The sequence below is a fragment of the Hipposideros armiger genome, unplaced genomic scaffold (assembly GCF_001890085.2).
Source record: "Hipposideros armiger isolate ML-2016 unplaced genomic scaffold, ASM189008v1 scaffold_990, whole genome shotgun sequence".
Lineage (NCBI taxonomy): Eukaryota > Metazoa > Chordata > Mammalia > Chiroptera > Hipposideridae > Hipposideros > Hipposideros armiger.
In genome coordinates this window covers 148,629-172,442 of record NW_017732340.1, presented here as the reverse complement: position 1 = coordinate 172,442, position 23,814 = coordinate 148,629, and the positions used below count along the sequence as shown (strand labels likewise).

Below are 23,814 nucleotides of genomic sequence, written 5' to 3'. Positions count from 1 at the left end.
TTCAGCATCTTAGCTGTGGAGGGCAGTGTCACTGGCCCTCATATGTGGGATCCGAACCAGGGCCCTCTGGCATCCCAAGCCAGTTCTTAACCAACGCACCACTCGGCTGGCCCTACAAAGCTTATTTAAATAAATAAATAAATAAATAAATAAATAAAAGTCAGATAGAAAAGAAGATTAGACCAGGGGTCAGCAAATGTTTTCTGTAAATAGCCAGACAGTAAATATTTTTTAGACTTTGCAGACCACATATAGTCTCTGCTGCATCTTCTTTCTCTTTTTCTTTTTCAAAAATCCTTTTAAAACAAACGCTAGCTCTCAGGCTGTATAAAAAAACAGGCCACAGTCCAGATTTGGCCTGGGCCACAACTTGAAGGATTGTACTATGATCTGCAATGTTAGCTTAGGGTTTTCAATTGTTCTCTGCAGAGAAATTGCACTGGACCAAGAAAGAAACTCCAAGAAAGAGGCGAAATGCCAAGGTCCTCCTAAGAAGCACTGGGCTGCAGAAGCATGGAGAGAGAAGAAAAGGGGGCTGGTGTGACCCCAGACAGTCTCACTGCAGGGGCTGTGTCACTCTGACCAGAGACACACAGTGTCACTTGGGAACTCATCTTTACCTGAACACGAGGATCTTGTCCCCAAGTTTCACACTTTCCTCAATCAGGTGGAAAAGCAGTACCATCTTGGGTGAGTTCTCTAGGACTCCAGTCTGGTAATTAGTCAGAAGGTCCTTGGCCTGCAAGGGAGAAATGAGGGAGCTTGGAGCAGGCCCATGGCCAGATCACTAGGAATAAAATTCTCCCCCTCCAAGACGGCGCTCACAGGTAGCCTTTCCCGGTCTCTGCACACACCTGGGCAGTTTGGTGCACTGTGCACCGCCACACCCTCCCCATGCAGGCCTTACACAGCCCTTCTCAGCAGTGGGATGGCCACAGAGGATCTGCCTGACTCACCCATTCGTACGTGACAATGTTGTTGCCTCGCTCCTGGAAAGGGCTGAAGCCGACCCCCTGGAGGAACTTGCTGTTGGTCGCCTCGCCCATTGAGGAGGCCAAGGCGCTCTCCTCACTCTTGCCCTTTGTCCCCTGTGACGGGCAGCGGGCACTAGTCCCAGCCGAGCCAAGCTCCTCCACGTCTAGGTCCTGCTCGTTGGCCAGGTTCTCCTTCTGAAGGGCTTCATACAGCACATCGGGGTGATTCCAGATCTGAGGTTCAAGTTAGAGGAGAGGGGCACAGGGCAGAGAACAATGCAAGCGTGCCCCAGAGGGTCTGGACACATGCACAAACTCACACCTCCCACAGCATGCACTGTCACACCAAAACTTACAGTACCCCAACCCCCTCAGAGCCAAAGAATCTGCACATCCGTTTTCACTAATAGACTGATCGCCATGACACATGAATGGGAGAGTTCATACCAGGGGGCATGTCAGTGTGTTGGCGCACAAGCAAAAAGGCTGTGTCACAGCCTTGCGCTCTTAGCCTTATTCAGTACAATGCTCCACTTTCACTGAAACAAGACCAGTCTCTCCCCATGGACAAACGTGCCTGATGTCTAGAAGACCGACCGTAAGTCATTTCAGGGACTGTTCCTGGTAGGAGTTGGGGTTCCCCGGAGGGGAGGGAGGCGGGTGGGAAGGGCGTGTTAGCTCTGCAGCATCCTCACAGACCACGTCTGCTTTAGAGTCCTGGCCCTGGTCTCTAGGGCTGTGGCTACTAAAGAAATATTTTGAAACTCCATCTGTCCCCAGACACACACCTTCAATTGCCTTATTAAAGCTGTGGTCAGTTGGGCATAATGCCCAACAGGACACCTGAGAGCTGTCAAAGAAACAGGTCCCTCGTGAGGCAACCAGGAGCACCTGGCCAGATCCAAGGCAAGTCAGGGTTCATCAGCCTGTTCACAAGGCTTAGTGCTAAAGATAGCTGGGCCTCGCTGACCCCAAACCACCCGCAGCACTATCAGGACGAAAGAGATCTCCATCTGATTAGGCACAGAATCCAGTGGAAAGCTCCCCTCATAACCTAAGCTCTGTAGTTCTTGAATCCTGATCATGCTGGCAGTCCAAAGCGCTGCCCCATAATGTCCCACCACCACCCCCTTTTTCCAAGTGAAAAACTCAGTGAGAAAGGAAGTGATTTCCCAAGTTTGGTATAACAAGTTGTGCAGCTGAGTATAACCACAAGGGGCACCATCTGCATTGCTGCCTACCAGTGGCACCCCAGGAATTGTGCAGCATTCAGTCTACTCTCCTTGGAGCCCCCAGTCTTCCAATGCAGTGAACTAAGGTGGCCCCTCTGACTTTATTCTTCCTTTATCAAGGACTCCCTTGGGACCATGTGCTTCCTTAGTTGGAATCTCGGTATTATTCCCTGAGGCTCCACACACCTTGCAGCACACACAGAAAGCCTTGAGGGGGTTCAGCCCCAGCCAGCCGCTGCTGCCACAATCCCGGAAGCGGTCCATGAACTGTGTGTACAAATCGCGCTGGATCTTGGAGAGCCGCACCAGGATCACATTTTCTTCCTTGGCAGGGAGATGAATCTTCAGCACAGTGTGGCCTCTCCTACAAAGGTCGAGATCAGAATTGACAAGGCCGTGTGGCCAGGAGGGGTCAGTGCAGGATAAAAACAGAACCCTGCGCTCTGCCGCACCTGCCTCTAGAGGATCTCAACATTCACAGCAGCCTTGCTAAGAGGACTGGATCAGCAACCATCAGAAGAAACTCATTTTAAGGATGAAAACTAAAGCAAGAGGCAGAGTGACTCGCCCCAGGTAACTGACTGGATGGCAGGTTCTTACCCCGACCCAGGGCTGTTTCTCTGAGCTTTCTCTACACATGCCATCTTAAGGAAAAATACGGGGACTGCTTTAAGCTAGCCTAAGCGACATGCACTGAGATGCTGAAACGGGCGAGGCCATGCCCCTTAGAACCACCATTGCCACGCTTTCACCCAAGTCGCAGGATGTTAGCTCTCTCTTGCTTCTCAGCAGGTAAGGTGGGTATCCCTGGTCACCAGGTTTACTTTGGAGAGAAGCCCTTCTAGGCCAAACTTTCAGGGGATTCAAACAGTGGGTATCATCATCTGCTAGCTACTCAGAAAAAGCTACTGAGTGAAAAGAAAGTCTGACTACGGCCCGACCGGGAAGGGGCCCTCCCACTGGCACAGTTCCCCTTCAGGAGAGCTGTGGCATGTCCACTTCCCCAGGGGCTCTATGAGGGCTCCAAAGCAGGGCTGTGATGGCTCACCTCTGCACAAAGCCCTCCAGGAGGCTGTGCAGGACGTGGCTCCGGTATCGCATGAGGCGGACGTCCTGAGGCGTGCTGTCAATACACTGCCCGTTCAGGATGGGGCGTTCAAACATGTTGCTGAACTCCTGCCGGGTGCCGAGGAAGTCTGGGCGCACAAAGTCCACCATGCACCAGTACTCGATGAGGTTGTTCTGCAGGGGGTACCCGGTCAGCACCACCCGGCGACGAGAGCGGATGTTCTTCAGGGCCTGCGAGGTGCTGGCCTGGCAGTTTTTGATGCGGTGTCCCTCGTCACAGATGACCACATCGGGGCCAGGGCGGCACAAGGCCTTCTCAAACTCTAGGAAGGGAAGAGGATCCGGAGTCAGAGGGTGAGGGGCCTGCTCCTAGTCAACATTATGAGAAGGGGGGGTGCGCCCTGGAGGAGACAGAAGAAATGAAGGAAGCAGGAAAGCAAGAGTCAGCCCCCGTTGGTGAAAGGGAGCCAGCCATTCCAGCTCCTGCGCATTGGGTGACACGTTAGCCTGGCCTGTTGACTCTTGAAGTAAATGTCTCTTTTCCCTCTTTTCCTTTCCTCCCCCCGCCCCCACCCTCCTTTAGGCTAAGAGTAAAACTGACTTGCATTCCTAGGGCTTACACCAACTGGGCAGCAAAGAGCATGAATTTACAGAGGACCAGCCTAGGATTAAAAATGAGTCTGGATGAAACTGACAGGAATAAACCAGACACTTCGGTTGGCTCTCATCAACGTCGCAAGCAGGCGCCACCTGAGGGCTGGCTGCTGGGAGCTAAAGGACAGGTCTTCCTGCAGTCGCTCGCCAGTCATTGCCAAAAGGCAAATCCACCCCAGCTCTACAACAGAAGCAAACCTAGAACAAACATAACCTCACAGATGAAGAGACCTATAAAATGAAACAGCCTCTGAACCCTAAAAAACCTTTCTTTCCCAAATAGGCAAAGGCCCCTTAGAAAAGGGCATAGAACTATGAGAGGAATGGCTTTCACGAAAAAAAACCGGGACAAATTTTTATTTTATAAATTCACAAACAATATTATTACTCTGTATATCAGTGATTTAAGTGCTTTATAAATAGTTTCTTAAGGCTATCTCAGAACAGCTCTAGGAAGTGGTAAAGGGAGCAGTTTCTCTCCCAACTGCTCTGTGAGAGAAACGGGGCCGGGAGGGCAGGGGAAGTCGCCTCGGAGCCTGCCTGTGGCCTGGCCCAACAAGAAGTCCACTGCCTGCCGAGAAAGCAGGACCTTCTGAGAGCCAGAAGGTCATCCCGCCTATGTTGGGGACCAGGATTTCTGGTTCAAGACAACACAACTGACATTAATAATGCTTCACGTGTGACTAGGAGCTATTGCAGACACTACTTCTTTTTTTCCTGAAACACCACTAAGAGTATTCTCGGGATGGGCTGCCCACCTCTGCGAAACTCCTGCTGTCGGTCTTCTTCATCCAGATCAATGATGACTGGGTGAGAGCGTTTCTTGGTTTTCTTCGGTCTCCCTGTGGCAAAGGATTTCTTCAGGGTGAGGAGTCTGTACATTTCGTACCCCATCAGTAGCACCCCACCCTCTGACACCCAATCAGCCATCACTTTAGCACGAGCTGCCGTTGTCCTGCAAGAGTGAACACAGAGAAAACATTATCGCATCCACTGCTCCTCAGGAAGTGTTCCTCACAATCAAAGCCGTGCTGACGTCTATTCAGAACACCTGGTGGCCACAGACTACATGTGGCAGCATCATAGGGCTGGCCAGCTGCCCAAGGACTGTCCCAGCATCCTGAAGATACTACTAGCACTGAGGATGGACTGGGTCGCTGATGATGGTTAAACAGCAAAAACCAGAAATTCAGTAGCACCAGGCAAGAAAAAGGGACAACCCCCTTGGGTGTACATGCATGACTACAAGTCTATATTTGGGGAGAGAATTTCAAGTTATTCCTATAATAAATACAAGGTACTAAAAGCAAGGGCAACATCCTGCATTTCGTCTGCCCAGGCTCCGATGAATAAAGACCAAGAACAGGCAGTAATGGAGAAAGAGCAGCAGAGACCAGATGACACTCAGCACTGTCCCTTCATTTCTAAACAACTGAGCCCTGGCTGCATTTCATCAACTACACATGGACCAACAGTCCTGAAATCTAAGAAAGAAGCACAGGTGATCAACCACCTGTGGGGCCATTCACAGTCTCCCTGTTTTGATGTGAGTGATCAAATATCACAAAAGCAGCCTCTGCAGAAAAGCAAGTCTGCCTTCTTAACATCCATGCCAGTGAGGGGAAAGGCAGCACGGATAGCTGGCTTGGACCAAAAATAGCTTCAGATTTTTGGAAACTGGTTTGACTATAAGGAGTAGAGATAGAAATAATTTTATTTAAATCTAAAGCAAAAAAAGGTTTGCACCTTTCAAAGCTTGGAAGTTGTACCATTAAAGGTCAACTGTAGATTGGTGCTTAAAAGAAGAGGCTGATGAGCTAGCTGCTAAGAAAAGGGAAATGTAAAAAGGGGAAAAGTTAGAAGAGGAAGGTTTCGTTTCATCATGTTGACTTTTATTCCCGTGCACATGGGAAAATTTGACCACGCATGCAGATTTTTCAAGATATAGAAGCATCCTCAAGCAGAACACAAGGAGTTTCCCAGGCTACGTAACTCTGACTTTACTGAAAAGCTAGGTAGAGAAAACATGAGTAGCAAGAAGAGAGACAGGATGACATCAAGAAACCAAAAGGAATCTGAGAGGACAGGGCTCATACCCAAACAGGCTGCCTTGTCATCCGGGTCCTGGGAAGAAGTCTAAAAGGAAAAGGGCAGAGAGGAGAGGGCAGGCCACCTACTTGTGCTCATCATTCAAGATGTGAACTTTAAAGAACCGAGGCTGGACTTCTTCAGGCTTGTTGTCAGCTGGGAGGGCTTCAGGAGCTGGGAGCCACATGTTGAACTCTGCCAGCCAATTTTGAAGAGTATTAACCTGTCAGAAAGCCAAGTCCAAAAACAGAGTTTTAAGGAACAAGGTCAGGGCTGAGCTCATTCAGCTTCTGAGTGCCCAGTCAGGCATTAAGCCAGGGCTCTTCGGCGGGTGACTAAGTGGTGCCGCCTCCCCAAACTCTTACCGGCACAATGGCAAGGACAGTTTTAGCTGGCGTGTGGCGGAACAGGACGTCGACGAAGGAGATCACTTGCAAAGTTTTCCCTAGACCCATGCTGTGGGCCAGGATACAGCCAAAGCCACTACTGGTCTTAAACCTCTCCAGGGACTCAACCAGGTTATCATACAAGAACCGGATCCCGCCAATCTGACAAGGAACACACAGAGACAAATGTCAGAAGGGCTGGCAAAGATCAGGACTCTAGCTTTACTCACTTTGGAATTAGTCAGAATTAAGTAAATGAGCAGGCATTATACCAGCCAGCCAGTGGGGACGCCTACAGAAGTTTCCCTTACCCTGACTATGTCTGCTGACAGTCTTCTTGGAGAAAACACAGAACATTCACCTGGTCCAGTGGCCCATCCCAGGCAAGAATCTGCAGTACCAAATTCCTGACAGAGTCTTCCCTCAGCCTTCGCCTGGCTGCCCTGGGCTGCTCACCCCATTTCACAAGGAGCAGTGTTAGAGTTTTTACGTTGAGTCAACCTCCGCCTTTCTGGAACTTTCATGCACTGGTCTTGGTTCCAGGCTCTAAGTCAACACAAACTACTCTGCTCCTTCCTGTCAGAAAGTCCCTCAGACTTCTGCCTCCCAATTTCTTCTGGAGCCCCTTCCTAATCAAAGCACTGCTCTCCAGAGAGCATCTCAATTAGTCTTGCAGATCTCACAGAAGGAGGCTCAAGATCATTAAGCCAAGAGAGCCTGCACCTTCTACATGACAGGGCAAAGTGGAGGCTCCACCCTTCCCCTGCATCAGGAATCCTGAAGCATCAGCTGCTAGGAAGAAGGACCAGGCCTTTGCCAATAGCTGCCTAACAAGTAGCACCAAACAAGTACTTTACAGGCTGCAATGCCAACAACCACCAGCAGGCCATGTCCACAGCAAGGGAGCTGAAAGGAAATGAAGAGGAGTCCAGGTCTGCTGTACCTGATGAGGTTTCACTGCCCGTGCCAATTGCGGGGCCAGGAAGACATTCTCCTCCTCCGGAGGGTGGTTGAGATTGACGAGGACCCGCCCCAGAGCATCGTGCTGGTTTAAGACGTCATTCACGTGGGTACCGCCCTTCTCCTCTTCCTCATCGTCCTCACTCACAGACTCACTGCTGTCCACAATGTGCAGAGTGTCCTCCTCTCCAGAGCTCAGTTCGATCACCTCTGAGACAGCCAACCAAACCAAACAAAAACAGAACCCCAGGAGCAGAGGTAATTTACTGCCATTGTTAGAGAAAAAGAGCATGGGAACAAAGGTGGGACCTGTCATTACTCATAAAAATTTTGATTTTTATTATTTTTCTCTTCTGGTTTCAAGTTAAGACAAGGGGAAAATCTTAAATTTACCAAGTAGACTCCGGGAAATTTGTCAGAGTCAGGCCTCAAAGTGAATGAGGAAGGACTGAACTCTTTTCTAGGCAAAGGTACAGCTAATAATCTCTCGGGGCGAACACTGGGTCAGGAGGAAGAAGGGGCACCTCTGGCTCAATCTTACCGTCTCGACTGCTTTTTTCATCCTCACTGCCACTGCTACTATCCAAACAAATGACTTCCTGGGCCAAGACCCGAGGAGGCAGTTGGGGACCATCGCTTGCTCTTAAGACAATTTCCTCTAGGAAAAAAAAGATGGAAGGCAATGTCAAAACCACACCTACTTAAAACGTATTCCCCCAATCATTCACCTTCCTGCCTCCTTTGTTGCTCTCACCGGGACTATCCCCTGAGGAGAGAAGTTAGAAGGCATCTCAAAAACCTAAGCTCTCTTTCAAAATTCCCCCTTCTCCACTGTTTCTTACTTCCTAATATCCATCCAACCACTAGAAAAGGTCCCAATCCTTTGGCATGTTAAGTTCCAAAATTAAGGGAGAAAAAATCTAAATAAGATCAATTTGAGGAGTATATTTTTTTAATCCATCTTAACTTTAAATGAGATTCCTCTGATCGTGTGCTCCCAAAAAGCTGAATGACTCGAAATGATTCCCAAGAGGCCACGACCCTACTCCCGTCTGTCCTTGGCCGCGGTGCACGCGAAGTGCTTCTTCTCCTCAGCACAGGCCTTTTCCTGCCCCCTCCACTGCTTACCGGGAAGAAATTCCAAGGGAACGGTGGGAAGGGGGGCTGCATAATCCTTCCTCTGCTGCTCTAGGCGTTTCCTTCTTTCCAACTCTTCCTGTTGTGCTGCTTTGGTAACTGGCTCCAACTGATCCTCCCGGAGCAGCTTTCTAAACATTGATGAGAGAGTAGTTGAGTTCACTTGATACCTGGGCAATGTAATTTCAAGCTAAAGAGGGGATCATCCCTGCGGAGCTCAGAGAGCTGAGGTGAGAGGAGAAGCCACATCAGTCCCACTAAACACACACAATGCTCAAGGAAAAAAAAGGGGGACAGGGGGATTTCAAGGATCAGGCTGTGGGTTTGTATAGTTTTCATATTACTTAACTTCCTTTTTTTTTTTTTTTAAGACTTTATTGGGAGAGTGGGGAAGGGAAACAGCCAAGTTGTTCTTCAATCTTAGCTGTAGAAGGTGCAGCTAGCTTAGCTCCAACTCCAGTCGCTATCCGGCCGCCCATCGGCAGCTCGTGGCCACTCAGCTCAAGGTGACGTGTTCCATCTTAGTTGCAGGGGTGGCGTAGCCCACCATACCATGCAGGAGTCAAACTGGCAACCTTGTTGTCAGAAGCACGTGGTCTCACCAGCTGAGCCATCCTGCCACCTGTTGGCAGCTCAGTAGCAGCTCAACTTGGACACAGCTCACTGGCCCATGTGGGAATCGAACTGGTGACCCTGTTGCTCAGAGCTCGCGCTCTTAACCAACTGAGCCACTCGGCTCGTTCTTATTTAACTTCCTGACAGATGCCCCTGCTGACATATCTCTGCACATAACAGATCAACAGTAACAGAATAACGTGTGATTCACAAAAGCTGAAAATCAGTATTAAAACATAAAGTTGGTATATGGGAAAGTCAGATTATGAATGATTATACATCCTTATTTCTCAAACTTAGAGTAATATTTTAAAGTTGTCATTATGTTAAAAAAAATAAGATGAGGGTAGGAGGAGAAAAAGATATTGTTGATCTCCTTTCAATAGCAGAATTGTTATTTGGTGGAAGGAAGGGCTGTTGGAGATCTGGGTAGTGAAGGAAGCTCACACTGTTGGTCTCCTGGCTCGAGGAAGATGCCCCGCTTTGGACCACACAGCCCCTTGCTAAATGAAGTTGAGTTCTAAGACGATGAGAACTCAGATTCTTTTATCTCCTCTTGTTTTGAGACATAAGGAAAACATAAAGAAGTAACAGTGTCCAACCAGGGCCCCCTGTCATCCCAGGGCTTCCAGAGAATGGGCTAGTCCCCAGCTGGCATGGGGCGCCACCTTCACCTGCCCCGGGTCCTCTGTCAGCCCAGCTCAGCGGTCCTGAGCTCATCTTCACTATTAACCAGGAGCACACAGCTTACACTTCTGTCCTTCAGGAAGAGGACTCTCCTCAAACCAGTTGTTCTGCTACCGACAGCCTTCAAATGAGGGCGATACCTCTACTCCCTCCCTTCTCCTCTTACCCGGAGCACAGCTCACCGTATGTTTCTCCTCATGTGGGAGGGCTTCTGAGCTCTCTTCTTTTTGGGGTCCTCAGAGGCTAGGCTCTTGCCTTGGTGGCGCCTACGCTGCTCTGAAGGCTCAGACTGAGATGAGGTAGTTGAAGTGCACCGTGGTGGCCGCTGCCCATCTTCCCCCAGCTGGGCACACTCAGTGCCACACATGTCTTCCAAGGATGGGTCTGAAAAGACAAGGGGAAAGAGGTGCCAGGGACCAACTTTTACTGGGGGGGAAAATGGGTTTGGATGCCAGACACACCTGGGTTCGAACCTCAGCTCAGCAGCTTATTAGCTGGCGATCTAAGGCAAGGTCCGTACGTCTCTCTGAACCTCAGTGAACTTGCCTGTAAAACAAGGACGGTGATGCCCATACCAGAGCTCTTGTGAGGACTGGACAGAGCACATGCCCAGCACTAGCCTGGCCCAGGGTGGGCTCACAAAAACTGACAGCCATCACTCTTGCTATAATTCAGCACATGGCCTCAGACTGCTCAAAAGGGGCAGGCAGCTGGGTTCCAAATGCAGCTCACTCGTGTGACTCTAAGTGTGTCTCGTCTGCCAACAGGGAGAAAACCCTACCGTTCAGTGTCTTAAAGTGTTCACTCATTCGATTCACCGACCATTTAATGAGGGCTTACAACATGGCAAGCACTGCCTTAGATGGTTCAAGGAATATTTATAAGACTCCTTCCCTTCAAGAAGTTTGTTTTCTAGACAATCCAATTAAAAAATTGGCAGAGGACCTGAATAGACAGTTCTCCAAAGAGGACATACAGATGGTCAACAGACACATGAAAAGATGCTCAACGTCACTAATCATCAGAGATTCAAATTAAAACCACAATAAGATATCACCTCACACCTGCCAGAACAGCCATCATCAATAAATCAATAAACAACAAGTGTTGGCGTGGATGTGGAGAAAGGGAACCCTCATGTCTGTTGGTGGGATTGTAAACTGGTGCAGCCACTATGGAAAACAGTATAGAGGCTCCTCAAAAAATTAAAAATTGAGCTGCCTTATGACCTAGCAATTCCACTTCTGGGTATTTATCTGAAGAAACACAAAACACTAATTTGAAAAGATATATGCACCCCTATGTTCACTGCAGCACTATTTACAGTAGCCAAGATATGTAAGCAACCTAAGTATCCATCAATAGGTGAATGGATAAAAAAGATGCAGTACATTTATACAATGGAGTATTAGTCGGCCATAAAAAAGAATAAAACCTTAGCATTTGTGACCACATGGAAGGACCTAAAGGGTATTATGCTAAGTGAAATAAGTCAGACAGAGAAAGACAAATACCATATGATCTCACTTATATGTGGAATCTATAAAACAAAATAAACAAACTAACAAAACAGAAACAAACTCATAGATACAGAGAACAAACTTATGGTTGCCAGATGGGAGGAGGATTAGGGGCTGGGTGAAAAAGGGGAAGGGATTAAGAAGTACAAATTGGCAGTTACAAAATAGTCACAGGGATGTAAAGGACAGCATAGGGAATATAGTCAATAATATGTAATAACTACGTATGGTGTCAGGTGGGTGCTAGACTTAATCGGGGGATCACTTTGTAAGTTACATAAATGTGTAACTGCTATGTTATACACCTGAAACTAATAAAATATTAAATGTCAACTATAATTTTTAAAACCTAAAAATAATAAAATGTGAACTATATAAAAAAAAGAAATGACATGTGCAAACTGCAGTTTGTCATTACACACACACACACACACACACCCCTTCATTCTAAACTTTTTCACAAACAGCCCTGTTGCCCCTCTGGCCTAACACACATTTGAGCATCTGCTATGTACCAGGCCCTGTGCCAAGACACGATGGAATGGTCCACGTGGGGAAACACACATACAGTGAGGTGAGTGCCTCAGAGCAACAGCATCTGGGGAAAGGACACCTAATCCAGCCTTGCTTAGGGCTGAGTATAGGGGCGCTTCCTTGGGAAAGGTGAGATCTGGATATAATCTAATAGAATGGGCAGGTACCAGCTAGTAAAGGAGGAAAGAAAGAACATTTTAGGGAGCTATAGGAGCATAAGCAAAAGGAACAGAGACTTTAAACAAGGTGGAAAAATTGGGAAAATACATGCAGCGATACTGGCTAACATGAGTAAGCAAAGCAGCAGTAGGAGGGGCCTTCCAACCCAACAACCACTTCCTTGTCTCTGCAGAGGGTCCCTCTCCATGGCAGACTTAGGTGTAGACCCAAGAGCCTTCCTGAGCATTGGCACAGAAGTCAACCCCTGTCCCAGGGAGGACGGCTCCCAGACCTCTTCTTCCTAGTATCTCCATCCCACTGCCTGCTGTTTGGGTGGGGAGGGGAAGCTAACATGGCCAGTGTAAAAGCGGAGGCTGGAGGACGACAACTGGGTGTGGACACGTGTGCACACATGCACACACACTCACGCATGAACGCCCAGGGTGATTCGCTCCTCTGCAGCAGCACTGGAAGCATCTTCTTTGGCTTTCCCACTGAGAGACCACGGACGGTTTCAGGGGGATAACCTCTGCTTTTGGAAGAGCAAAAGGGAAATGGCAAGGGAGGCACTAGACAACGAATGTTTACGACGGGACACTGCAATACCGTTAACATGAGCAAGAGGTTAGAACATCAGTCCCCTCTCTATTAGTATTACCACTGGATCCCTAGCAGGCCCTTCACAAAAGGCCTCCCAAAGACAGGGAGTCTGGGTGGCAAGCAGCACTGAGAAAGCCAAGGCTCATGGGACATGTTCCACCTGCTGAGGAAGAGAAGGTGCCACTGCTCGTGTGTCCAGCCAGATGTGAGAGCTAAACGGGAGGCTCCAAAGTGGAGCTGCAAGACTGACTAATGATCCTCCCAAATTCGCTACCTCCTCACACAGTCCTCTCCCATTTTACCTGGAGCACGTCAGGAGAAAAGCTCAACAAGCCCCATTTTCCTTAAAAAGAGCTATGATTCCTTCAGGCCTCTCACCCCTTCAAAGAGCTAATGCTTCCATGGCATTGTTACATGATACTACTGTCACCTTCCTCCTAACTCACAGCCCTGAATTCTTCTCTCCGAAAAAGCAAGGTCATCAAATTCCTCCTCCCAAAAGAACAGGTGTCTGGACAGCAGACGCCCTAAGAGGGGGTATCTATTGCTAAACGGCCACTTTCACCAACACTGCACTTTGGCCTACATACCAATTACATTTGGAGGTGGGTTGGCATACTTCAACTTGGTGTTTTGCTGGGTCCTCTGACTTGGTTTTGATAATAATGACCTTTGATGCTCTCCTGGCCTTAAAACCTTTTGTTTCGTTTCTATTTCACAAGCAAATTTCTTGAGTAACCACTTGGAGGAACGGTCGGAGGCAAGTTTAGAGTAGGCAGATAGGACAGAGTCAAGGTATGGTGGGCAGGCCTTGAATGTTAGGCCAAGGTATTTGAACTCCATCTGCTGGGTAGTGGGAACGTGTTGCCAACTGTTGTATTTCTTTCCTCTGGTTTCTGCCTTGCAGAGTGGGCTGTTCGTGGGAGGAAGAAGAACAGAGCCTGATAGCCTTTCAATATCACAGACAAATTCACTATCAAACATTCCAACTTGTGAGGTTTGGCTGAGGACTCCTGTCTGGCATGGGGCTGAGTATGGCCAAGCACAGTAGCAATTTTAAAATGACTAGATACAGCATGTAAAATTCTCATGCATACTTACATCAGACACTGTTTTCCCTCTTCCTTTATACAGAGGAGCAGGTCTAAGCCAGCTCCTTACTACCCAGCATTCTTTGATGAATCCTCAGCTTCTGGGTTCAACAACTACTGTCTGCTTGTTAGAGAGCTTTAGTTTATGGATATGCTAATATTTAAAGTTTGTTGTCACACAACTCGGTGTTTTATAAGTGCTTCCTGATGCTTATTATGAAATGTCTGGTTTCTATATAACATTATACCACATCTTAAATTATTGTTTTTTTGTTTTTTTTAAAGATTTTTATTGGAGAATTGGGTGATGGAAACAGTGCTGGGAATTGGGGGAAGGGGAACAGACAAGTTGCTGTCCTTTTGTTCTTCAGTCTAGGTGTGGAGGACGTTGCTTCACTGGCCCACGTTGGCACCATCATTGCGCTCTTCCCGGGTGAGGCAAATCAGTCGCCGGCTTCTGGACGGCCACTCATGGTGGCTGCTGGCCGCTCACGCTGGCTGCTGGATACACACGGTAGCCCATGGCAACCCACTGCAGCAGGGGCTGCAGCCTAAGTCGTCCTGGCGACTCACGGCAGCCCAGCTCCAGGTTGAGCTGTTGTTCAGCATCTTAGCTGTGGAGGGCAGTGTCACTGGCCCTCACATGTGGGATCCGAACTGGGGCCCTCTGGTGTCCCAAGCCAGCTCTTAACCACCGCGCCACTCGGCCGGCCCTTAAATTATTCTTAATAATAAAAACTGTTATTTCAAAATTTCTATAATTTTTCCTTAAATCAAAATGTAACTTTTGATTTACATTAAAATGTAACTACATGCTCCTTTGTACCTTCTGAATATTGAACCATGTGAACTTATAACCTAATCAAACTGATTTAAATTTCAGAAAATAGCCCTCCCCCAAATTCTAGAATTTAATCCACTAAAAGCCACTGAGGAAAAAAGAGAAAAGGCTCAAGAAAGCGGTAAAGAGACATGTACCTTGTTATACAACAAAGGGAATTAGTGTCTGCATGGGTTAAAAGTCAATGACTGTTGCCGCCCAAGCTCAGGATACAGAATCAGAGCTGGTGGTAAACATCCCTGAACTTCCTCCTTCACGTGGGCCAGCAAAGAGCAGTAATCATCAGAGCTATATAAACACCAATAAACACTTACTTACACATGCTTCTTAGAAATGAGTTATGAATACCACTAAGACAAATAGGACTACACAAATGAGGAGCTTTGAAAGAAAAATCCCTACATTTCATTCACTAGCGGTACAAAGTATAAGCACTTCCAGGGCCCTTTCTCCAGCTGTTCCATCTCTTCATCCACCTCAATCCCATCTGTATAAATGAAGATCAGTGAATTCCAAGTCTTACTGTGTGCTTCCTGACACGATGCAATAGGATGTATGATATACACTGAAACCTATGACGTACATGGGCCAAACACTAAACCTGAATCTGAACACTCCTTGATATCTCATTCCCAGTTCGCAAAACTACAGAGGACAAAGGACTATGTTAAACCTGGTAAATGAGACCACAGGGATGCAATCAGCAAAATTCAGACATGTGCAAAACTACAGAGCAAGTGAATCCTTTTTCTTTACAGATAAGTTGCAAGGAAACAAGAAAATGAAAAAGAGATAGAGAAAGCTTATATATTAAAGAGATTTGAAGAAAAATCAACTCAATGTGGACTTATAGGGATTTTAATAAATTAACAGTAAAAATAATTTTTTTAAAGATAATCAGGAATTATCTAGATATTTTTAAAGGAATTATTGGTTTTAAAAATTTAGGAGTGATATGGTATTATGTTTTTTGGATTTTTTTAGGACTTATATGTTAGAGAATAAATACTCTCTGAAGGTTTTACAGATAAAATGTTACATTAAGGATCTACTTTCAAATAATCCAAGGTTGGGGGAACAAATGAACCCAGACTAGCCTTGTATTCACAACTACTGAAGAGCATACACAGGGTTCATTTTCCTACTGTTTATTTTTTTTATTATATTTCAAATTTTCTAGAATAAAAAACTCATGATTTTTTTTCATTTTAGAAGTTTCAGTGGAAAATAAAATGCAACAAGCATTAATCTCTAAACTATTTAGATCTCAACTTTTCCACATTTGTTTATATATTTGCATATTTTATATTAGTAATCAATGAACACACACTATTTTGTGTTCTGCTTTCGGTCACTTGTTACATATAAATATTTCTTTGACACAGTCCATATACTTGTCATTTTAATGGCAGGCTTGCAGTGTATCACAGAATGCTTTGTCACTCCCCTGCTGCTGGGCATTTGGGCTGTTTATTATTTTTCATCTGCATCTAGAGTGGTATAAGTATCTTGGTACAAATTATTTTTCTTTCTGATTTACTTATTTGTGGTACAATCCACTACAGCTGGGGAAATGAGCAGAGAGTTTTAGTATTCAGGGATTGGCAAACTTTTTCCATAAAGGGCCAAGTAGTAAAGAGTTAGGACCAAAAAATTTCTGCTGTAACTCAACTTTGCCCTTGTAGCTCAAAAGCAGCCATACATCAACAAATGAGTAAACAAATGTAGCGGTGTTCCAGTAAAAATTTACCAACAAAAGCCGGTGAAAACAATTTTGAAAAAGAACAAAGTTGGAGGATTCACACTTCCTGATTTCAAAACTTACTACAAAGCTACAGTAATCAAAACTGTGTGGTACTAGCATAAAGAGAGACATATAGACCAATAGAAAAAAATTGAGAGCCCAGAAATAAATCCTCACATATATGTAAAAAATACAGTGAATGTTTAAATTTTAAAAGTAAAAATTATAGTAAAAGACACATTGCCATTAATCCCTCTCAAAATACTCTCCCTCACTTCGAACACACTTATCCCACCGTTCTTGCCACTTTCTGAAGCAGTTCTGGAAATCCTCTGTTGTGAGTCCTCAGTTGTGCTGTAATGGCTGCCTCGATGCCTGAATGGATTCAAAACGTTTACCCTTCATGGTCATTTTGACTTTGGGGAGGAGCCAGAAGTTGCATGGTACCAGAAGCGATGTGTGACACAGAGTGTTGTCATGATGGAGGATGAAACTGTTTGCTCATTTCATTTTAACGCATTGTTCATGATGCATGATTTACGGCACTCTTTAAAACACACCTTCTCTCAACTGTAGCTCACACCTGACTGACTGCACCAAACAAGCTGAAACTCATCACATACTGTTACTATGGTTTGATGCATCGCTTCCTGTATTGAAGATCCCTCCTTTCCATTGGATGACACTCGGCAGCAGTATTCACCGTATTTTGTGATCACAACGGAAAGGCTCCATGGCCGGATGACTCAGTTGGTTAGAGTGTGTGCTCTTAACAACATGGTTGCCAGTTTGACACCCACATGGGATGGTGGGCTGTGCACCCCTGCAACTAGATTGAAAAAAAATGGCGACTGGACTTGGAGCTGAGCTGTGCCCTCCACAACTAAGATTGGAGGACAACAACGACTTGGAGCTGATGGGTCCTGGAAAAAAACACAGTTCCCTGAAAAAACACACTGTTCCCCAATAAAGTTAAAAAAAAAAAGATGCTATCACTAGACTAAAAAGGCAATCCATGAAATGGGAGAAAATATTTGCAAATCATATACCTGATAAGGGGTTAATATCTAGAATATATAGATACTAAATCTCAAAAACAAAAAAACTGATTCAAAATGGGCAAAGGACATGAATAGACATTTCTCCAAAGGAGATATACAAATGACCAATAAGCACATGAAAAGATGCTCAACATCACTAATCATTAGGAAAATATAAATCAAACCTACAATAAATACCACCTCACACCCATTAGGATGGCTACTAGCAAAAAAAAAAAATGTGTTAGCAAGGATGTGGAGAAATTGGAACCTTTGTGCATTATTGGTGGGAATGTAAAATGGTACAGTGGCTATGGAAAACAGTATGGCAGTTCCTCAAAATATTAAACACAAAATTACCATATGATCCAACCATTTTACTTCTGGGTATATACTCAAAAGAACTAAAAGCAGGGTCTTAAAGATTTATACACCCATGTTCATAGCAGCATTATTCACAACAGCTAAAACATGGAAGCCACCCAAGCATCCATCAATAGATGAAAGAATAAGCAAAATATGGTACATACATACAATGAAATTTTATTTAGCCTTAAAAAGCAAGAAAATCTGGACACATGCTACACCAGGGAGGAATCTTGAGGATATTATGTTAAGTAAAATAAGCTAGTCACAAAAAGACAAACAGCATATGATTCCACTTATATGAGGTACTTAAGGAGTTAAAATCATAGAGACAGAAAGTAGAATGGAAAGGACCGGAGGGAGCGGGGAATGGGCACTAATTGTTTAATGGATACAGAGTTTCAGTATGGGATGATGAAAAGGTTCTGGTGATGGACAGTGGTGATGGTTGCACAACAATGTGAATGTACTTAATGCCACTGAATTGCACACCTAAAAATGGCTAAAATGGTAAATTTTATGTTATATACATTTTACACTCCCCCCCCACACACACACAGTTGGCTTAGTCATTATGCTAAGTTAAAGAAGTCAGACATAAAAGGCCACATATTGTATGATTCCATTTATAGAAATGCCCAAAACAGACAGAAAGTAGAATAGTGGTTGCCAGGGGCTGGAAATATATATATATGCATATATATAATATTATATAATATAATATTATGTTATATTAAGTTGGCTCGGTGCTTCTGCTTCCAGCTAAGATGGAATAGCTTGAAGCAAACCAATGCTTGTACCAAGAACAGCTAAAAATATGTTATCAAATTAAAAAAACAAATAACAACAATAACCACCACCTTTTGAAAGCACTGAAAAGCTCTGAAACAACCAGAAGTTTAAGATTCCAAAGAAGGGAAAATCCAGAAGAGGTAAGCCAGCCATCCCTCCCCCCACCCCGCTTTTGCCAAATCTTGGTGCTGGGGCAAGAAGCTAAGGATCTAAGTCACCCAAACAGAGGGCTCTACTAAGAGACAAAGAAACCAGAAGAACTTTTGACGATTTTGTGGAGCTAAAAAGACAAAAGTTAAGAGATGTGAGGAACCAAGATCCTGGTGAGAGGGGACTGAGGCAAAACTTAGCTCATTTTCTGTTCAACTCATCGGCTTCATTCTGAAGCTGAATGAGATGGGAGTCTAAGAAGCTATGCAGAAAACCACTGAAAAGCAGAGCAGATATTTCTGCAATCGCAAGGTGCAGGAATTAGTTTAGGACCCACCAGAGCATTTGGGCCCAGTGAATACCTTGGTTCTCAGTTAGAGCCTGTGGGATGGCTGCACCCCAGAAGAAGGAGTGTGTCACAAGTAGATAAAGGCTTATGAACTATGATCCAGCTTTTATTCATCTCTGTCTAACTGGATTAAGGTGATCAGCCCCACTACATCTGTCAAGAAGAGGAAAGGGAAATCCTCTCTAAGATATCATCCATAGTCTCTACAATTTTTAAACATACAATACCCAGCATCCAATGAAAAATTACCAGGTATGCCAGATGACAAGACCACATGATCAAAAACTGAGAGAGATAAACAGACAACAGAACCAGAATCACTGGTGACCCAGATACTAAAAAGGTAACTCTGATAAAAATGTGCAACAAAATAAAGAAATGAAGAAAATTAAAAAGATGGAGAATGTCACCAGGTAATCAGAATATATGAAAAAGAGAAATTCTAGAAACAAAATATATAATAACTAGAATCAAGAAGCTCTGGGGAATTGCCAGGTAGGATGAATACAAAGAAAACCATCCCTGGGGAGATTATAGCAAAACTGCTGAAAACTAATAAAAAGAAAATCACACAAGCAGTCACGAGTGGAGAGAGCACATTACCTTTGAAAGAACAATAAGAATGACAATGAATTTTTGAGACATGAAAGACACTAGAGGACAGTGGAAAGGGTTCTAAGTGTTGAAAGAATATAACTAGCAACCTAAAATTTTATATCATTCAAAAATGAAGGCAAAATAAAGACATTGTGAGTCAAACAAAAACACAGAATCACAGTTATGTACAGAAAAATAAATAACAAAGGGAGTTCTTCGGACAGAAAGATAACGATCTCAGACAGAAAAGAGAAATGAAGGAATGAATGAAGAATGACAAAAAGGGTATATGTATGAAAAATATACATCAATATTGACTATAGAAAAACAACAACCGTATTTTATGGCATTTAAAATATATAGAATTACAATGTATAAAAACAATAACAAAAGACAGGAAAGAAGTAAACAGATTTAAAGTGTTCTATGGTCCTAATATAGTCAGGGAAGTAATAAAAGCAATAATTTATATTAGACAAGAATGCATACTGTAATCTAGGATAACCACTAAAAGTATAGTGAAAGATTGTAAAATTAACAAGCCAATAGGGAGAAAACCGAATCATAAAAAGAAAAATAAACTTGACTAATTGATGAGGAGAAAAAGAACAAACATGAGATAGAAAATATATAGTAAAGTTGTACGATTTAATACTATATCAATAACTGCATTAAATATAAATGGACTAAACATTCCAATTAAAAGACTGGATGGGGTGACTGGTTAGCTCAGTTGGTTAGAGTGTGGTACTGATAACACCAAGGTTGTCAGTTCGATCCCCACACGGGCCACTGTGAGCTGGGCCCTCCCTAAAAGAGTCAACTATGCCATTGTAGCATGAAAGCAATGTGTAACCAATGACTATGTCTGTTCCCCAATAACATTTAATTAAAAAGAAAAATAAGACTGGATAAAAAAACAAAACCCAAATATAAAAAGAAGATATAGCAATAGCAAATCTGTATGCACACACTATTTTACCTTCAAAATATATTAAAACTGACAAAACTAAAAGGAGAAATATACAAATCTACAATCATATTGAGAGACTAACTTACCTCTTTCAATAACTAATAAGCGTCAACAGACAAAAAACCAGTAAAGCTAAACAAGACATGAATGAAATAATTAACAAACCTGAATTAACTCACGTATTTAAAACACTTCACTCAACAACAATAAAAAACACATTCTTTTCAACAGCTCATGCATCATTTATCAAAACTGCCCACATACTGGACCATAAAGCAAACCTCATCAAATTTCAAACAACTGAAATCATTCAGATACGTAATCTGACACAGCAGAATTAAGCTAGAAATAAAAAACAAAGAGACAACTAGAAAATTCCAAGCTGTATCTGTACACTTGTGAATAATCCATACACTTCTAAATGACCCATAGGTCAAAAAAAGAAATATCAATAGAAATTAGAACGTAATTATGTAACATTATAGAAACTTGAGGAATGAACTTCACTTCTGGCCACAGGAGAGTCACTGATCCTGAACGAGCCCTCTGAGGTGATTAGAAAAAAGAAAAGGTTGGAGTCCAGCATAGGGAATCGAGGCAATGGAACTGTGACAGCTACATACGATGTCAGCCGGGTAGGAGATTGGGGGAGGGGCTATCACTTAGTGAGGAGTGGAAATGTCTAACTATTACATTGTTTTGTACACCTGAAACATTAAAAAAAATTTTTATTTGAAGTCAGAACAAAAAAAAAAGGTTCCAAATTCTTTGAATTTTCTCCTGACGAGCTGAGGCCCCCTCCCCTCGAGGCTCGTGACTAATTAACCCAAAACATTGGAACAGAACTGACACCTCTGAGACTAGATCATAAAAGTCGATCCCAAATCTACCTTGTGATCTGGGACAACACATTTTGAACCGTCGGCCACCATGTAAAAAGTCTAACCACTCTGAGGCTGCCATGCTGTATGGAGGCCCAGGCCACATGGAGTGGCTGCATGAGGGCAGCGCAGCAGTCAGCTGGGTTCTCGGCCACCCACCAGCATCAGCTGTCAGCCACGTGAGTCAGTTTGAAAGTCTAGCCTAGTAAGCCTTTGGATGAGAGACCCCAAGGGAAAGCTGCCTAGCCACTCACTGCCTTCCAGAATTCCTGACTTCAAAAATCACGAGCAAAACACAACTGTTTAAGTTAGTGTTTTAGGATAATTTGCTATGCAGTAACAGAACTGGAACACTCACCCTCTGTAAACAGTGATAGAATCGGACACAATATTTGAAGAAGGCACTTCCAGGAAGCATTAAACAGGCAGTACAAAACTGCAAATGCTGAAAAAGGGGAAACTCATGAGATGAGCCCGCGATCATCCAGCGCTCTGCTTGGGCCAACTGCCTACTGCAGCATAATCAGCTGGAGTCCACGTAAAGCACCACCACTAAGCTGAGGAGGCAGAGATCAGGCAGGGCTCAGGGTCGCTTAAGTGGATGGAATTTTGGAGAGAAGGGAGGGAGTTGTGCAAAGGGGAAGGAGGGCCCAGAAGTCCAAATGAAGGACTCTATGAATCTGACTACAGGCTTGGCTGTACGGGCACAGGCTGAGGCTGCCCTGGGTTTACCAGATTACAGCAGTTACTGGGTTGGGAGAAGAACTGAGGTACTAGAAGTCTAGCAGTGCTGGAGGAAGAGCGGGGCCGGGGGAATTGGGGCGTTCCAGACCTGCCAGAGTGGAAAGATCTCATTAACGTCTTATTAACACCCCTACCATCCAGCTGAGACAACAGTAAGGCTGTCCCCAGGAGTAAGAGTAGGACTTACACTAGGTCCTCCCTAACAGTGTAAAACCAAGCCCAGACGAGGTCTGCAGGGACAGAGAATTTAGAGACTGAGTGCTGCCAAATCAGGTTTGGGAAACATCTTGGGCTTTTCACAGATTGGTACTAAAAAAGCATAAAACGAAGGCTTTACAAGTTCAAGGTGATCAATTAGCAATTGAACTGTCTGCTAAAATTAGAATAAACAGTCTTCTGGGAAAGATAATGGATTTTTTAAAATTACTTTATTAAAAATCACCAGATATGCAAAGAAACAGGAAAATGTGATCCATAGTCAAGAAAAATGCAATCCAGCAAAATTTAGGTGGCCTAGATGTTAGTTAAGACTGTCAGCCAAGTCCTTCCTGAATAGCTTACCCACAGTAACCAAGAGAAATACTAAAATGTTATTGTTGTAAATCAGTTTGGGGGAGACTTACTGATGATACAATAATAGTAATTGAAACAGAAACTTGGGTACCAAAGGTGCTGCCACAATAAAAAATTAAACCATGGCTTTGTGTTTGGGATCAAGTGGTGAGTGGAAGCTGGAAGGGCCATGAGGAGACTGGTGGTAACAGCAGTAAAAACATAAAGGGCTTCAAGGAGATTGCCAACAGGCTTAAAGGAAAATGTTATAGGAAGCTAAAGGAACCGAGATACTGTGTCAGCAAGTGCAGCAGCTCCGTCACCTGCAATAACATGGAAAATAAAGACCAAATCCAGGTAGACTGGTAAGATGCTTTGTCATGATCTCAGAAATATTTAAGGTAATGCCGCACAGACTTTTTCAAACAGACAAAAGGCCTCCTAAAGATCTTTAAGGCATAACTAGCAGACCGTCGCCATTAAAAACAGAGCTTAGAACAATCTTAGAGTATTATTCCATAGCAGCCTCCCAAGAAGGCCAAGTAGAAAAGAGATTATCTCAAAGATTTTTGCGGGTTTGGCTTTTGTCTAATGAAGTATATTTTATACTAATACAAAAGTTTGTAAAGGAATTATATAAGCCTGAATTGAAATGGATAGACAGTGCAAAATGAAAAAAGGGGTTTGGACCCTCAAAGTTCTAGAGGCAGTGAGCAGGCAGGCTGAGAGCCAGCTGTAATCCAGGCTACTTTTTGTGAATGGAACAATTATTCAGAGGGCAGAACTAAGGGCCCAGAGGATAAAGCCAAAAGCCCTGGAGAAATACAGTGTGTAATGCTGAGTTCTAATCAAGGAACTGGCAAAAATGCGCTCAGCTAGGGATTCCAGAATTGCTATGGCTCAAAGATTGCCGTGTGCCTCTCACTCCCTTCCTCTACCCACCTTCCCCTGCCCCACCTCATCCCTATGCCAACATCTTAAGTTGGTGGAGGGGCAGATAACTTGTCTCTTTAGTTCATAAAAGTCTTCAGAGAAACTTCCTTAGGAAGTAGCCTCAAGAAACTACACCTGAAAGCCACC

The 23,814-nt window shown here is 44.4% G+C and overlaps 1 protein-coding gene across 1 annotated transcript in view; it reads right to left on the bottom strand.

Moving 5' to 3' along the window:
* RAD54L2 (RAD54 like 2) overlaps positions 1-23,814 on the bottom strand; it is a 119,881-nt gene that overhangs the window by 20,526 nt on the left and 75,541 nt on the right. Inside the window, exons 3-13 of the mRNA XM_019631304.1 lie at positions 9,984-10,185; positions 8,491-8,630; positions 7,904-8,020; positions 7,346-7,572; positions 6,382-6,564; positions 6,106-6,239; positions 4,687-4,883; positions 3,255-3,597; positions 2,393-2,570; positions 957-1,208; positions 621-739 (exon numbers count right to left, since the gene is read on the bottom strand). Coding sequence (XP_019486849.1) covers positions 621-739; positions 957-1,208; positions 2,393-2,570; positions 3,255-3,597; positions 4,687-4,883; positions 6,106-6,239; positions 6,382-6,564; positions 7,346-7,572; positions 7,904-8,020; positions 8,491-8,630; positions 9,984-10,185 — 2,092 coding nt within the window. The remainder of the gene's footprint in view (positions 1-620; positions 740-956; positions 1,209-2,392; positions 2,571-3,254; positions 3,598-4,686; positions 4,884-6,105; positions 6,240-6,381; positions 6,565-7,345; positions 7,573-7,903; positions 8,021-8,490; positions 8,631-9,983; positions 10,186-23,814) is intronic.